This window comes from Crinia signifera, chromosome 4 (genome assembly GCF_055691185.1).
Source record: "Crinia signifera chromosome 4, ASM5569118v1, whole genome shotgun sequence".
Taxonomy (NCBI): Eukaryota; Metazoa; Chordata; class Amphibia; order Anura; family Myobatrachidae; genus Crinia; species Crinia signifera.
In genome coordinates this window covers 129,318,233-129,335,603 of record NC_139220.1, presented here as the reverse complement: position 1 = coordinate 129,335,603, position 17,371 = coordinate 129,318,233, and the positions used below count along the sequence as shown (strand labels likewise).

Below are 17,371 nucleotides of genomic sequence, written 5' to 3'. Positions count from 1 at the left end.
CTCTCTTGTGGTGGCTGAATCTCTCCAACCTCAGGGAAGGAAAGATATTAGGCATTTGGAATTGGATACTGCTCACCACGGATGCTAGCATTAGTGGTTGGGGAACAGTCAGCCTGGATCACCAGTTCCAGGGACATTGGACTTCGCAGGAGGCTCTCCTCTCATTCAATGTATTGGAGCTCAGAGCGGTATATTATGCTCTCCTGCAGGCTCGTCCTCTCCTTCAGGGTCAATCCATCAGGGTGCAGTCGGACAATTCCACGGCCATCGCTTACGTCAACAAGCAGGGCGGCAGTCGCGCAGCCATGAAGGAAGTGAGTCGAATCCTCCCATGGGCTCAAGATCACGCATTGGCCATCTTCATACCCGACGTGGAAAATTGGGAGGCCGACTTAAGTCGGCAAGACATATATCAGGGAGAACGGTGTCTACACCCCCCAGGTGTTTCAACGCTTGGTTCACAGGTGGTGGTGTCCTCAGGCGGACCTCATGATATCTCGCCACAATTATCAGTTGCCCCGGGACTTCGCTCGGACGAAGGATCCACAGGCAGTGTCTCCTAGAGTTAACTCTAGGAGACATTGAAAGTGGGGCTTGACCCACATAAAGCAGAAGAAAATGGCCACCGCTGTGAGGAATCCAAACTGAGGCTTGACCTGCAGAATGCGGAAGTCGTGGAAGCCTGTGAATGTATATAAACCAGTCGGAGGAGGAAAGGGGCATCCAGCTGAGGAAGCCGCAGAATACAAGGAGGTGGAGAAACGCATTGTGGAGCCCGCTTAGAGCCCCGCTGCTACCAGTCACCCGGCAAGTGGAGTACAAAAATTGTGGACTTTGGAAATCGTGTGGCAGACAGCTAGAGAGCCCAGGCGTCCAGATACAGCAGGAGGCAACCCCCCACTCTGATTCCAGAATGGGTAACCTCCGGCCCATCATGTGGAAAGCGTCTCCTTTCCCTTGGAAGCCTGCTTTTTTGAGAAGGCTCCAAACCTGGACTTGGGAGCTTTACCTTTCCCAGCAATAAACCTTCCTCTACCAGACTGCCCTCTGTTTGAAGCACCCTCTCTAAAGGAGGGACGAAAGGACGAGCGAAAAGCAGCCAGGTGGGCCTTAAGCCACAAGGCCCTCCTGCCCGTAACGGAAAAGGCCAACACCTTAGAGGCCATTTTAACTCCCTCTTCTCCAGCCTCACAGGTGTACTCAGCTGCCGACTTTAACTTTTCTGACAAGGCAAAAGCTTTTGAATCCGGCTGCAGCAGTGAACACAGGTTATTTGCCCACACTATCATGGCCTTGGAGACCCGGGCGGAAGCAATAATAGGTCTGAGAGTAAAACCAACACCTTCAAAAACTGATTTTAATCAACTCTCTAAATTTTTATCTACAGGGTCCTTTAATGCAGCACCCCCTTGCACAGGTAAAGCAGTTGCTTTAGACAGCCTAGCGACCAGGGCATCTACCAGTGGGACTTTTCCCCACAATTTTACATGCTCTTCTGGCATGGGGTACAGGCTCAAAAACCTCTTGGGCATAAGGAGTCTCTTATCAGGCATTTTCCACGTACCTCCCAACAATTCTTGCATGCCTTCATCTGAAGGAAAGGTGACTGCGTCTCTGCACTCTCTTGAACACTCCCTGTTGGGGAGCCTTATCTACCTCAGATAAATTCAATGCCTGCTTAACAGCCAAAATCAAATCATCAATACCAGGGACAGAGGATTCTGTCTCTTCCCTCTGATCCCATGACATGTCTTCCACACACTCTCCTTCTTCTGAGTCTATATTAGGAAGAGGTGGAGTGGATAAAGGGTGTCTGGAAGAAACCTCATGCTCCTTATTAAACTGCTCCATAAAAGCACTAATCTTGTGCACACTGTGAGCAGTGTCCTGCATTGCCTGTATAAATGCAGGGTCCCCCTGAGAAGGGGGAATAGGGCCAACCAAAGGTTGTGGGGATGACAATGGCCTGTGAGATCTAACCAACTCATCCCTCTGTCTGTTTAAAGCCTGTACTAAGGCAGACACAGAGCTTCCCAGAGCAGCTGCCCACGCAGGCTCAGGTTGCTCAGCCCTCTGGGCTTGCGCCCCACAGAGCACAGATTCGCATGTAGGGCATATATCCCCATGTTCCATCTTTTCAGGAGTTAATTTAAGCCAGCAAAATTTGCAGTTAATTAACATGGCAGTGGCTGTTGATAAGTTAAGTATTTCCATAATGGAAACTTTCCCATTAATGAAGTAAATTGTAATGCTCCTGCTAGGCATAAGAATCTGCTTGGCACAGGCAATATGTGATAGGCATGAACCAATTATGCTAGGTGCAGAGCAGGGTATGGTGTATAATCAGTGATGGGCAATAGGAGGCCGTGAGACTGTATGCAACCTTCCAATGTCCAGCTTCTTCTTACTTCATGATTTGGTTTTTATATCTTGTAACTCACTTAAAAGGCCTGCTGATTGACCCTTGTAAATATTATAGGAGTGCTTAATGCGGTCCCCAAAAAAATCACTAGTGCATTTAGAACTAGTAGACAGGCAACCATTTTGCTTTGCACAGGTCAATATGATGGGCATGTTGCTGGCATGCTGATTCTTGCCCTTAAAATGGTACTTGTTTCCTAGCACGGCCACAGCGATCATGATCTTGGGCATCGCAGGTAAAAAAATTGCATCGGTCGCATCGCATGCGGGCAAAAGAATCGCATGCGATGCGACCGACGCGATTTCCCATAGGGAACAATGTTAAATGCCTAAATTTTCCCAAAGCAACATAGGGAACAATGGTAAATGGGCAGAAATCCCCAAAAACACCCCATAACAGTGAAATGGCCCCCCAAAATTAGTTAACGCCACCCCACGATCAACGTGAACCCGAAGCGTGGCGAGCGCAGCGGTACGCGTCCTCCGACCTTTTCATTCCCCTACTATCCACGTCGGCGTGGAGTTGAGAATAGAATAGTGTGGCGAGCGGACGCGGATACCTGGGAAGGTGTCCGCTCGCCACGCTTCGGGCTCGCTGCGCTCGCCAACTATTCTATTCTCAACTCCACGCCGACGTGGATAGTAGGGGTATGAAAAGGTCGGAGGACGCGTACCGCCGCCCCTCGCGGGCTCGCCACGCTTCGGGTTCATGTTGATCGTGGGGTGGCGTTAACTAATTTTGGGGGGCCATTTCACTGTTCAAGGGGTGTTTTTGGGGGTTTCTGGCCCATTTACCATTGTTTCCTATGTTGATTTGGGTAAATTGAGGCATTTAACATTGTTCCCTATGGGAAATCGCGGGCATCGCGTCTGGACCATTTAAGCCTTTTTTAGCCGCCTGCGATGCGACCGACGCGATTTTGACTTTTTTCAATGCATTTCAATAGGAAATCGCGGGCATCGCGTTGGTCGCATCGCAGGCCACTAAAAATTACCCGCGATGCCCGCGATTGTGGCCGTGCTAGGAAACAAGTCCCTTAAAATGTTATTTTTAAACATGTAAAGGGTGTCAACTTATTTTCAGAGCTCCAAGTTTTTGATGCCAAAATAATTAATATTTGTAATCAATAACCAAATACTATTAGCTCTAAATGGTTTTATACCGATCTGGATTTGCAACATCAGAATATGATCAATAAAATGGATTGACTTGAAGATAAGCATGATATTCAGATCAGTCATACAGAAATAAAATGTCCAGAACATTAAGAAAATAACTCCAAAAATATGTTTTTTATTTCAGAAATGTATGTTACATACATGCAAAAGTATAATAAATATTTTCCCATAAAAAAAACCTGAAATGTACATCCTTTTTATGACTTTATGAAGTAAATCCTCCTCCAAATGTGCCCAAAACTGATATGTACTTCATGTACTAAACCAGATCAAGCATGGGAAAGGCAGTTCATCAATTTACTATGAAGATGTCCAATCACACAGCAATGTCACTAGTCCCTGTTTATTGAATTACAGCTGTTTTCTCCAGCACAACATTTACAGTGTGTGTAGGTGGAGCTTGTTCCCACTTGAAGATATGCAGTTTGTTGGGAAATAAATAATACTGTAAAATGAAAAAAGTCAGATGACAGTTTTCCAAAATTTTAAAATGGTCAGATGTTCTATTCCTGCTTGTCTGGAAAGCACTTTGCACCCTTGTAATCCATGCATCTTTATTTTCTCCATAATCTCATCTGAAAAAACAAGTCTACATTTATAACAGTTTCATCAAATTACCTGAGCTTGTCTGTGGTCAAAATACATTCTAAATGTGCTGTACCTTATTTCACAGCCCTCTAGCAAAATGTATCCTGGTAACAGGCAGATCTTACAGGAGCTCTTGCCTATTAATATAACTGTAGCATTTGGTTGTTAAATCTACTCCACAGGACATAAATTCAACTCAGGAAATACAGTACTTATTTAAATGCTGCATACCCTCAACTACAGTATTTCTAAATGGTGTGTTACACTAAACTTCTACATGAGCGTATGTAACCTCATTATGACCCAAAGTTAATCGATTCCAGGAGTGTTGTCCATCTTAGTACAGGTGGCTCAGGTTCAAAGACTAAAGTCCCATACACACTATGCAATAAAGGCTGCCGAATATGCACAATAACAATATTGTTAAACAATATTATCCTGCATATCGCTCAGTGTGTATGAATGATAACGATGCAGATTATTATCTACCCCCTTCCTCGTCTGTACATGCAGTCCAATTTTGCCCATGTTATGTATGACTAGGTAAATATCGTTAAGTGTGTATGAACGACGAATATCTATATATATATATATCTATATATATATATATATCTATATATATATATCATTCTGTAGCTTTGGGGAGTTCAAGGGAAATTGTTAACAATATCATTAGCAGCTTTTATCTCATAGTGTGTATGTAAGCTTAGGAACATGATTGCTCCTTTGTCTGCATGTCCTACCTGTATTATGTGTGTTCATATGTTACACCACTTAATGAAACGCACTGTGTACTTTTGTTTTGCCAGTACTCTGCAGTCTCTAATCATTGTATTCTTTATCAATACTTTAAGATTACACAAAATCAAATGGGCAATTTAGGATAATTAAAGGGCTTTTCCATTTTTGGTATTTAAGAAAATCCTTCCACTTCATAAAAATGACTTCCCTAGGAATCCCGCTAGCCATGGTCTCAACCATTCATCATTTGCACTGCTTTTGGCTCACTTCTCCTATCTTGTCAAAGGAATGGTTTCTTGGCTAAAAAAAAATTAGATTTCTTATGAGCTGTCACATAGGAGACTAAATAGTAGGGACCCACCAGATGCGCTCACCTGGACGCTGGTTGGGGGGGCCCATATTTTTTGGACAAAAGTATGCCAAGCACCTTCATTTTGCTCTGTTAGATTGCAGAGATCATTACAGTTATTCTGATTATCAGTGCTTGCTTGGTACTATAGAGCATGTATCAGCATTATTTTTCTGCGTGGAACTACAAGTCACAGCATGATAGCACCTTCTGGTAAGATACTACTTTTTAGTATTTGCACACAACATTTACTAATGCCTGCCCTTACACCGGAGGTACCAACACCCATCTCCTTTTGATGTAAGGACATCCCTGATGAGCTCCCAGCCTCAAGTCTGCTAGATTTGAGTGTCGCCTCACCATGGGACAGTTTCATTATCTCAACAATCACCATACAAATGTTGGACACCATCCACAACACCCAACCCACAGTTATTGCTCACAGCCACACCAGTCCTCAGTTCACTCTGAATTAGAATCACCAGTCCTACTAACGTTGGACATCATCCACAACACCCAGCCCAGTTTTTGCTCCCAGTTACACCAATCTGCACTAAAGCACTAGCCACAATTACTTTAACTGCCCCAACCCCAGAGCGCCAGCACTCCCCTTTTGTTATTTTTACTAAATTGGGGGACCAGGACTGTCCCCATCAGTGGATCGAGAAAGCAGCGCTAGGTTTACAGTGAAAGAATTGACCAGTTTGCAGTGGAAAATTATTTTATATAGCAAATAAAAATAAATATAAACAGTACATACAATCACATATAATATGACATAATAAAAAAGGTAAAAAAGGTTTTAAAATTCTCACTCTTGGATTGGATCGGAATCTGAAGGGGCCAATGCCCAATTGGATGTCAGTCCGAATGGAAAGTGCACTTAACCATTAATCATTCTGCTGTGTTTGGGAAAACAGGAATCAGGGGTATTGTTGGAAGGAAATCCACCGGTCCTCTCTATTGGTGCGGATGGGTGTTAATGCCGCTGGAGGAGTCGATGGAGGGATATCCGTGCTGTAACCCTCAGGAGTTCCTCTGTCAGTTTAGTAGAAGGCTTCTTTTGGCACAATGCCCAGTTTGAACACCTCCTATTGATGGTAAAAGAGTCACTGTTGATATAATAAAGGAGGGTGGGCGTCTGTTCTCCGATCTGGACTTGATTTTGGAGGGGGGCAGGACTCTCTGACAGGTGGATGGGATGGTGGTCTGCTCACCCGGAGGGATACACTGCCAATAACCCCAGTCGCTTGTGATGGAGAAGGCCAAGCTCTTAGTGCAGGGACACTAATCTCAAACATGAGCAGACCACCATCCCAGCCACCTGTCAGAGAGTCCTGCCCCCCTCCAAAATCAAGTCCAGATCGGAGAACAGACGCCCACCCTCCTTTATTATATCAACAGTGACTCTTTTACCATCAATAGGAGGTGTTCAAACTGGGCATTGTGCCAAAAGAAGCCTTCTACTAAACTGACAGAGGAACTCCTGAGGGTTACAGCACGGATATCCCTCCATCGACTCCTCCAGCGGCATAATACCCATCCGCACCAATAGAGAGGACCGGTGGATTTCCTTCCAACAATACCCCTGATTCCTGTTTTCCCAAACACAGCAGAATGATTAATGGTTAAGTGCACTTTCCATTCGGACTGACATCCAATTGGGCATTGGCCCCTTCAGATTCCGATCCAATCCAAGAGTGAGAATTTTAAAACCTTTTTTACCTTTTTTATTATGTCATATTATATGTGATTGTATGTACTGTTTATATTTATTTTTATTTGCTATATAAAATAATTTTCCACTGCAAACTGGTCAATTCTTTCACTGTAAACCTAGCGCTGCTTTCTCGATCCTCTTTTTGTTTACAATTTTTTGTAAAAAACACGCAGGGAGTGACTTCCCCTGTACCCCAGCAGCCGCTTGAAGAGACACCACATACTATAGGCGCCCTTACTGCTCTCTGGGAGAGCAACTTCGTTCTTTTCTACTGTCCCCATCAGTGCAGGCTGCTAAGGGTTATCTTCAGAGCGCTGTGTAATCACCCCAAACATAGCACCTCTCATTATGTTTGTAATTAGGGCGTTCTGTCCCCTCTCCTCCATATACTCCTGGCTCTATCAGGTCATCGGGCGTTACCACAGTAATTTAAGGGAAGGTGAGGGAGCCATTTTGGCCTTGCAGCCTATTTAGAACTTGTGGACCAGTAATTAAAGAACAACACTTAGAAAGACTACATACAACTACTATTGTCACAGAAAAAGTAACAGAATAGACCTAAACATGTCATGAACACGTGAAATTGGTTTTAATGTATAACACAGAGCAAATGATCTCACCTGGGTTGTTCTCTTTTAGAACAAGTAAATAGAAAAAGCCTTTTTGAGAAAGAAGTTTGGGAGCCAAAGGAAAAAATCTGTCCATAACTTCTCGACCATTTTTACCTCCAGCCCAGGCTGCCTGTATTGCATTACTGGCTACCTAGAAAAATACAGGCACGTAAGTTTTTTTTTAGATTTGTTTCTAGGTGCAGCTATATTTATACAACATGCTAATATTTATAAGTAAATTGTCCTGTGGGGTTTATTCATGGTCCTAATTTGAAGAGTTTGTATATTATCCCCGTGTTTGCCGGGATTAATTGTCTCCTAATAAAAAAAAAGAACCCTAGTGTGCAAGTGCATGCATGTACATGGGCAGAATAGATGGGCCAAGTAGTTCTTATCTGCCATCAAATGATATGTTTAACGACTCTTTGCTTTATGGTGGGGAATGCAATTGTTAGCACCGTTATCTGTCTGTTTCCAGGATGTCCGACGGAACTATTCAATTGTTGCTCCTGTTGGCCATGACCAGCTGCCCGTGCCAGCATTTCACTTTGCACTCCCTTGGGCTAATGACCTGAAATGTGCAAAGAGTGAATCATTTATACAGCTAAACCCTAATGAGCGCAGTCAGTGTGATAACCAGCATCAATTGAATACTGCCCATGGGATCTCCTTTTACTTGAGATGAGAGGTCAGGCAGGGAACCTCCAGTGAAGGAAACTGGAAAGCACTCAGCATCAGAGTCTAGTACTGACAGCTTTTACACAGAGGGGGCTATATTGAGCTGAATTACATTTACACCCAAAAATTTACATTTATATTAAAATAATAATAATAATAAAAATATGCATTGGCTTTTAAAAACATTAATTCATCTAATACCCCTTTCACACTCGCAGAGCCGGGTCATACCCGGGAATGTGTTCCTGGATGCTTTCTGGGACACTACCCGGGAATGTACCCTTTCACGCTGCACTCAGACATGGGATCGACCTGGGACAGCTCCATTCACACTGATCCCGGCAAAACCCTGCAAATAGATATGCATGTCATTAGAAATGGACTCCAGGGCTCTGAAAGATGACATCAGGATTTGTGAGCCCAAGGAAGCTCCAATCAGCAGCCCAGGATATTCTTTCAATACCCTTTCACATTGAGCTAAATCCTGGGTTGTTGCGCGTTCATGTGCAAACACCCGGGATAATATTGCGAGTGTGAAAGGGGTTTAAGTGACATCAGATTAACCATGGTGTTAGCTCCAGGTTTACTGTCTGGAGGCATTCAATTATTCTTCATATTGCCTGGTAGTTTATGACTTTCACTTTTTGAAGCTTGGTGCATCCGGTCCCTGGACATTAACAAGGCCACTGTAGAACATTCACCTTTTCCTTGTTCTACCATTCCAGTACAGCTTAGGCCTTGTGCTTGGGATCATTATCTTGCTGAAAGGTATACTTTCACCCAATCTTTACTATTATGTTTGATACATTTCAGTCAGTATATAAATTAAGACCTACACACATATTTTTTTTTTTTTATGTTTGTGTGAGATGTGGTGTTTAGCATGTGTAACATGCTTAATCATAGATTTATGATAGTATAGTACAGGTTGAGTATCCCTTATCCAAAATGCTCTGGACCAGGAGAATTTTCGATAACAGATTATTCCGTATTTCGGAATATTTTAATATTTCAATGATGTATTTTGAAGTATCTTGTATTTATGCTGTATAAACACATAATATACACACAAATATATTTTATTACCACATAAAATACACACAAATATTTTATTTGTTCAAAAAACAAGGTTTCAAAACGTGAAACAAAATGTGTGTACTATCTCAGCACTGAATTTGAATGCCAAGCAATCATTGTCTTGCACATATATAGTGCCAGTTACATATCATGTCATCAGTAGTGCTGTTACAAATGTCCGCAGTGAGTTTTTAGCAAAAAAAAAAAAAAATTCACTTTCTGGAATGTATGGTTTTCGGAATAATTCGGATAACGGATATTCGGATACGGGATACTTGACCTGTAATGCACTACTTGCTTTTTCACACAAAAAAAATGAAGGGCTTCTTTTTTGGTGGTAAAATCTACAACTAGTTATCTGACCTTATCCTTACCTCTTCAGGAGGGGTAACCACATAAGGAGGGTTAAACAGAAGAAGATCAATTTGACCCTGCAATCTTGGCAATAATCCATTGGCCTGGATGCAAAATAAATAGCAATATATTAAAAACTGATGTGGAGGACACACAATGCCACATCATCAAATACAAGCTTGGATAGTGTATACAAATTGCAACTAAACCCAAGGGTTGTGTGTCATCTGTGTGATGAAACATTCCAGAAAATCTTCTTAAAGATTCCACATAACTTTATGAAGCCAAAACAAATCAACTTGTACAAGGCATAAAAACAAAGTTGCTATGGTCACATGATCAGGGTTTGGGGAATATACACTGCGCTGTCAATAGGGATGGTAGTAAGAAGTATGAAGTGGTTTCATCACGCTGTGCACAATGATGGAGGACACGCTGTATACAATAAAAGGTGGTACTCTTTACCTAGCACGGCGCCCATCGCGACCATCGCATGCACTAAAAAACGGGTGCGATGCGATGCCCGCGATGGCCGCGATTTCCCATAGGGACCAATGTTAAAAATCAGATTGGTCGCGATTTTAGTGTTAAAAGTCAGATTGGTCGCGATTTTTACATAGGAATCAATGTTAAATGGGCCACAGAGCCCTAATAGTCCCCCTGAAGTGTGAAATGGCCCCCACAATTTTTAACGCCACCCCACGATCAACGTGAACCCGAAGCGTGGCGAGCGCAGCGAGCCCGCGAGGGGCGGCGGTACGCGTCCTCCGACCTTTTCATACCCCCACTATCCACGTCGGCGTGGAGTTGAGAATAGAATAGTGTGGCGAGCGCAGCGAGCCACCGAGCCCGAAGCGTGGCGAGCGCAGCGAGCCCCGCGAGGGGACGCGGATACCTTCACAGGTAAACGCGTCCCCTCGCGGGCTTCACAGGTGTCCGCGTCGCCACGGACACCTGTGAAGCCCGTGAGGGGACGCGTATAACTGTGAAGGTATCCGCGTCCGCTCGCCACGCTTCGGGCTCGGTGGCTCGCTGCGCTCGCCACACTATTCTATTCTCAACTCCACGCCGACGTGGATAGTGGGGGTATGAAAAGGTCGGAGGACGCGTACCGCCGCCGCTCGCCACGCTTCGGGTTCACAATGATCGTGGGGTGGCGTTAAAAATTGTGGGGGCCATTTCACACTTCAGGGGGACTATTAGGGCTCTGTGGCCCATTTAACATTGTTTCCTATGTAAAAATCGCGGGCATTGAGCCAATTAACGCTAAAATCGCGACCAATCTGTCTTTTAACATTGATCCCTATGGGAAAATCGCGGGCATCGCGTCGCACCCGTTTTTGATTTACCCGCGATGCCCGCGATTTTTTACCCCCGACGCCCGCGATTGTAATCGCGGGCGCCGTGCTAGGTAAAGAGTACCTAAAAGGTTTTATATAGACATAAATAATAAAAATAACAATTCAGGTAGGTAATCAACAAAAAATGGAATATAATAGACACACAAACATGTATATATTGCACTAATATGCAGTAATAAAAAGCTTTGTAAATTTAACAGCAGACTTGATCAGATTCCGTCAGAGTAGCTGCTGGCGTCCCAGCTGATAATATAAAGGTATAGATCTATTCAATAATTCACTCAGAAACCGCCGCTGATTGAGACAAATGGTTAGTATCCTAGGGCAACAGGATAGTTAGTAAGCCAAAGAACCGGGTTTAGCAAGTGGGCTAACAAGCAATGTATCCATGCAGGTGTTGGCGTATGGTCACATGATCAGAACAAGAAATATAGGCTTGCATGTAGGTTTTGTTATAATTTGTATTATTATTATTGGCAATCGTGTGAAATACTGCATTTATAGATAATTTAAATTTAGCAAAATGATTTGTTGCCTATTGTTTTCCTTATTGCAGTTTAAACAAATGTAGTTTGTTATTATATTAAGGGGGGAATTCAATTAGCCATGTAATTTTACCTCAGGCTAATTGAAGCAGTGTGGCTATTCTGTTAACCCTGAAAGCAGGGTGCAGTTATCAGGTATTTTTTTTTCCGAGACCAACGCGTTTCGGCCGTATATAGTTTTCATCCTTGAAAAAGGCAGATATACACCCGAAACGCATTGGTCCACATTTCCCAGACACCTCCACTAAGTCTCCTCCTTCTAGTGAGTAGAGTGCACTGATCAGTCTGTGACGTGCACGGAGGCGCCGGAACTATCCAACTGGCAGCACTGAGACTCTGTCAGTGGGGACGCAGCAAACGGTCCCTTCTCTTCTCATCTTCCGGCGGCCAGAACGCTGCGCCTGCACGGCCACACACAACCCGGACTGGACCCCTCTACAACAGCGGGACATCGCTGACCATCGCAACAAGGGTTAAAGGTAAGAAGTGAGACACCACTACTTGCCCCAACCCGGACAACTCCTCCCCATGCAGCAACTTTGCATTGTATACTCCACATTTGTCACCCACCATATACTGGATATTCGCCAACTGACCCAGCTGCACACAGGGAGGGACATAAATCTTTTGCATGACTTATGGTAATTAAGGGATCCGTTGATACCCCCATCCCCACCAGGGCCCTCCCTGCACACAGCAGTGGTCCATCTGATTACACTCAGGCATTAACATTTGGAGCCCACAGATTTAGGACCCCTCCTCACACCCCATTCCCCCCAGTGAGCGACGTGGAGGTATCCTACCTGTGTGTTACACCGAGACTATACCAGAAATACCCTTCCGCTAAAGAGGAAACTCCCCACTCCCTCACCCTGCTTAGCACAAATAAATTTCAAAAATGTATATTATTACACCTTTTCCGTGCATTTCTTCCAGTATTAGGCATACACACTGAGCAATTCACAGATCTTCCATACAACCAGCAGATGGGTCACATTTTCAGATTTAGAAGGTGAGCGCAGAGTTTAAATACTTCCTTAACCATTGTACCTTAAGAGTTTGGACTGCTCAAGCTCGGCAGCCCCTTTGAGCACACATATCTTGAGCGCTGACATACCATCTCTCTAAGTGACTATCATTTTAGGTAACCTGGACTATAAAATGACTTAACTGCTTTAATCTCAAGATTCATTTCCAGGTCTATCATCAAGCACCAAGTGATTTACGAGATCTGTACAAATTACTAGTGTTCATTCTAGCACCCGTTAACTTTGAAGACCCCTGCAGTTCCTCTTCCCTGCCTGGGGTGTCGCTGTCTGCTGTAGTGCTTCTAGCACAGTGTGGTCTGTATATCAGCACTGATATGCAAACCAGACCTGTACTAGAAACACCACAGCAGACAGCGACACCCCAGGCAGGGAAGAGGAACTGCAGGGGTCTTCAAAGATAGCGGGTACTAGCATGGACACTAAATTACAGTGAGCGTTATACTAAAGATTCCCATACACTAGTGTGATTTGACACTTTTCTACACAGTTTTAACACATCGGGCCAATAAATCATATGAAAAGTGTCAAATCGTATGTCATTTACTTATAATTCCAAACCAATACACAGTGCACAGATTATAACCGCTGCAGTAAGGATTTACCGTGAATGGGATTGCATGTGATACACTGACGCTTACTACAAGGTTGTAAATTAATTTTGTTAACGTATTTTACATCAATATCTCTAGCATTGTATGGTGTTCAGAAAACACAATAAAATCTAGGACAAGGTTTCCAGTGTAGCAAAAGTAATAGGAGAAAGGTTCCAAAATATTTAATGTGCAGAATTAGTGATAATTATTTACCAAGTCGGCAATAACCGGGTCAATGTGCAGTCTGTTGATCTGTGCGGTCTCCAGAGTACATAATGCTGCTGATGGATTAATATCTGTACATCTGAAATAGAAGCAAATTTCATCTATATGCTATTCAGTACTTTAGATTGGCATTACAGAGAATTGCAGGGTCTCTACTCTAGAAATCAACCAACCAAACCCTAAAGCCCCGTTTACATGGGACGATGTACTCAGTCACATATCGCTCAGCACACATGCGATGCAACAGTAATGTGTGCTGAACAATGTTCTCTGGTGAGAATGCTGGTGATCTAACTAGATTTATACCACATGGCGTATAAATCCAGTCAGGCGATGGTGACGCACGGAGCGATCCATGCTTAAATAGGGCAATTTTTTTTTAAATTCTCCTCTTAAGCCCGGAACACACTGGGCTATAAAATAAGGGATATCACTCATTTTAGCACTTATGATCGATATCGCTCATTTCATCGACCAGTGTGCATGCAGAGGGGACGCGTAATACTTGTGAAGTAATGCATGTCCGCTCGCCACGCTTCGGGCTCGCCACACTATATAAAATCAACTCCACGCCGACGTGGATAGTGGGGGTATGAAAAGGTCGGAGGACGCGTACCGCTGCGCTCGCCACGCTTCGGGTTGGCGTTGATAGTGGGGGGGCATTTAACATTGTCATTACCCATCAGGGTGGGGATACAATTAAAAATCGGGTCTGGGTGGGCATTTAACATTGAAATCGCATCGCATGCCATTATAATGGCATGCGATACAACGCAATATTAAAATTGTACACTCATCCCGGGAAAAGCCTCAAATCGGGTCCATCGCATACCTTAATTAGTGGTATGCGATGTGACGGGCGCCGTGGTAATACACAAGTACCAAGAGTTTTGCTGGTCAAAAACAGAGATAGTATGGACGTACACTGGGAGAAATTTTGGTACTTGCTTCCTAGCAGGGCGCCCAGATTTCTTACGTACGCAGATGTAGTGAAATCGCATGGTACGTTTTAACCGTGCGATGCAATACGATATTTCATTGTACAATCACCCATGCCATGAGATGTGATGGGTGCTTACAATGAGATGTGATGCTATGTGATGTGTGCATAGTATGTGATGTGATGGGTGCACACATCACATAGCATTACAATTGTAAGCACCTGCTCCATTGTTTAGCGTCAACCCCAGTATCCACGCCACCCCGAAGCGCGGCGAGCGGCGGCGGAACGCGTCCTCCGACCTTTTCATACCCCCACTATCCACGTTGGCATGGAGTTGATTTTAGATCGTGTGCATATGTAATGATCGGGAGCAGTGAATATATGAATATGTAATGAGCGGCTCTCTGCTCCCGGCCCCCTGCTGGCTGCTATGTGTAAAAAATATATATATATTTTTAAATTAAATATATATTCATGTGCTGTAAGCACATGAATAAAAATAGCATGCCCCTTCAATAAATAAATAAAATTCCTGATTTTTTTACACCAAATTAAAAAAACAAAAAACATTATTTTAAAAGTTCACATTCCACTTCACCATGAAAAGATGGCAATTGCTACACGGTGACACACGGCGAAAATCACTTAGAAAGCAATTCGCCATCTTCTCATTGAATACACTCACTGCGAATCACATTGAAAAACCACAGCGAGTTGCGGAGAGTATCAGATGGTGAATTGTCCCTCATTCACGGTTCACCGTCGGCGAAAAGTGCACGTTGAATAGGGTGATTCACTTTCTAACACAAAAAAGCACCTTCCAAAGTGAAAATAGCACAAATTAGCCATGAAACATGGCAAATTGGCCTCATTGAATACTGCCCTCTAAGCTTCAAGTGATAAAATAGAGAGTGATAAACAGCAGGCCAATCAGCTCCTGTCTGACATGTTTCAAACACAGTCTGTGACATGGCAGGTAGGAGCTGATTGGCTGGCTGTTTATCACCCTCCATTTTATCACTTTTGAGTTTAGAGAATCTGGCCCAAAATCTGTCAAACATTCAGCCTGTTTGACAAACCTATATGCCAGGGGTTGACAAACCTATATGCCAGGGGTTATCAAACCTACTCTTCAAGGCACCCTAAAGAGTTATCTGTCCAATCTGTCTGGTGGGGAAAAAAAATATGGTAATGTGTGAGTGCAAAGGATATTCAACCATTTACTACCAAACGCAGGAAAGCAAGCATTAGTCATTCAGACAAATTGGTAAAATCCTTTTAATTTAACAAATGTATCAACAATTGATTCTACTCATCTTCCAGTGTTTGGGAGCAAATGGTTGATTATCCTTTTCTTCCAAACATTACTGGATTTTCGTTCCCACCAGATTGGACAGATAAATCTTTAGGTGTGTACCCAGTTTAAAGTTATGTGCACACTGGCTGATATATTGGCCATTTGATTGAATGGCCGATAAATCAATGCACCATCGGCCGGGACTATGTAAAAACCGGACCAGACTAGACTCCGGACCGCCGGACAGGACATCAAAATCTGCAGTCCGGAGCTTATAGGGTCCGGTCCGGGGGGTGTCCTGTTCGGGGGGTGTCTTGTCCGGGGGGGTCCCTGTGATAGCTATCATCAGGGACATGGGGAAGGGGAGATTACAGCCTCCCCCTGTGGTCCGGACCGTCCGGTTTTTGCTACATGCCCGGACCATACAGGGAGACTTTATTCTACCCCTCCTCCTCTACCTGGTGACAGGTGTCACAGGCAGAACCCCCAGACAGGACACCCCCGGACAGGACATCCCCCGGACCGGACGCTACAAGCTCCAAAATGCAGTTTGATGTCTGGTGGTTTTGTCCTGGTCCGGTTTTTACCCATACCCCCATCGGCCAGTGAACGGAACCGTGCTAGATTACTGGTGCATTGTTATGTGCGGAGCAGTATCGCTCAGCACAGTGGCTCAGTCATCCCATGTGTATGTAGAGGTAATTCTCTAGATTAAAGTCCAGAAGGTCACTTACAGATACCAAGCTCTCGGGCCAATAAGAGATGCTGCAAAGGCAGATATAACACCAGAGCCGCAACCTATCTCGAGGCAGATCTCCACCCTGCAAAAAAAGCATGGGAGCAGCAGTGAGTGTGACCAGATTACAGATATATTACACAGGTGTACGATTCTTTGCCCAAATTACCTAGATCTCAGCTCCTCAACCTCCATTTCTAAGGCATCCATTAAAAGAAACGTGTCCTCAGCTGGGTCATACACATCAGTAAACTCCTCACGACCAACATGTGGATACAGGGGTGTAGGGAACATGCTTTTTATTTGATGGCCAGTCATCCTGCGCTTGGTAAATGTGAATCACTCCCGACAGTAGGTGCACGGGGTGTTACTGGGCGCAATAATGTATTGCCGTTCACACCAGCTATTGCGCTATTACAAATCCTGCCGCTGCATGACTATTCAACTATGTTACACAAAGCCCGCACAGCAACTGCTCCTGGCGTCACTCTCACATGTCACATCAGCACCGGCTGCTCATGCACTGGGTACTACGCGCGCGCCGGTATATGACGCGAATCACTCCCTGACGCAACCTGATGAGGCGTCATACAAGCTGCTGGTATAGTTCTTTGTTGTGCAAGTGTCTTCACTACACATCCGCACTTGGTTATTTGTGTCGCCATTTTGTCGGAGTCAATTTAGGTTAGGAACCGGCATACATTTCTATGGGAACAATCATGCCTTACTAATAGGGAGTTGTGTATGACAATCCGGATAATACAAGTTTAAAAGCTGCAACATGAGGCTGTGAATAACAAATTATGGATATTATATTTCCTCTATTGATATACGGCCCAGATTCAATTGCATACCTTCCAACATTGGTGTCAGTGTAGTAGGGATGACCATCGATGATACAGTT

The 17,371-nt window shown here is 44.1% G+C and overlaps 1 protein-coding gene across 1 annotated transcript; it reads right to left on the bottom strand.

Moving 5' to 3' along the window:
• Window positions 1-3,695: 3,695 nt before the first annotated feature.
• HEMK2 (HemK methyltransferase 2, ETF1 glutamine and histone H4 lysine) lies at window positions 3,696-17,050 on the bottom strand. The gene is made up of 6 exons (XM_083182443.1): window positions 16,637-17,050; window positions 16,466-16,552; window positions 13,480-13,570; window positions 9,739-9,822; window positions 7,619-7,760; window positions 3,696-4,175 (listed from the first exon to the last, which is right to left on the bottom strand). The coding sequence occupies exons 1-6, from the start codon at window positions 16,783-16,785 to the stop codon at window positions 4,063-4,065; spliced, it is 666 nt and encodes a 221-aa protein (XP_083038569.1). The 5' UTR covers window positions 16,786-17,050; the 3' UTR covers window positions 3,696-4,062.
• Between the last annotated feature and the right edge of the window lie 321 nt (window positions 17,051-17,371).

Excerpts from the sequence above, each read along its gene's own strand:
- HEMK2 (XM_083182443.1), bottom strand. The coding sequence starts at position 16,785 with ATGACTGGCCATCAAATAAAAAGCATGTTCCCTACACCCCTGTATCCA. Across the intron at positions 13,571-16,465 it reads GGCCCGAGAGCTTGGTATCT|ATGTACAGATATTAATCCAT; the intron begins GTAAGTGACCTT and ends CTTCTATTTCAG. Across the intron at positions 7,761-9,738 it reads TGGTTACCCCTCCTGAAGAG|GTAGCCAGTAATGCAATACA; the intron begins GTAAGGATAAGG and ends GTATTTTTCTAG.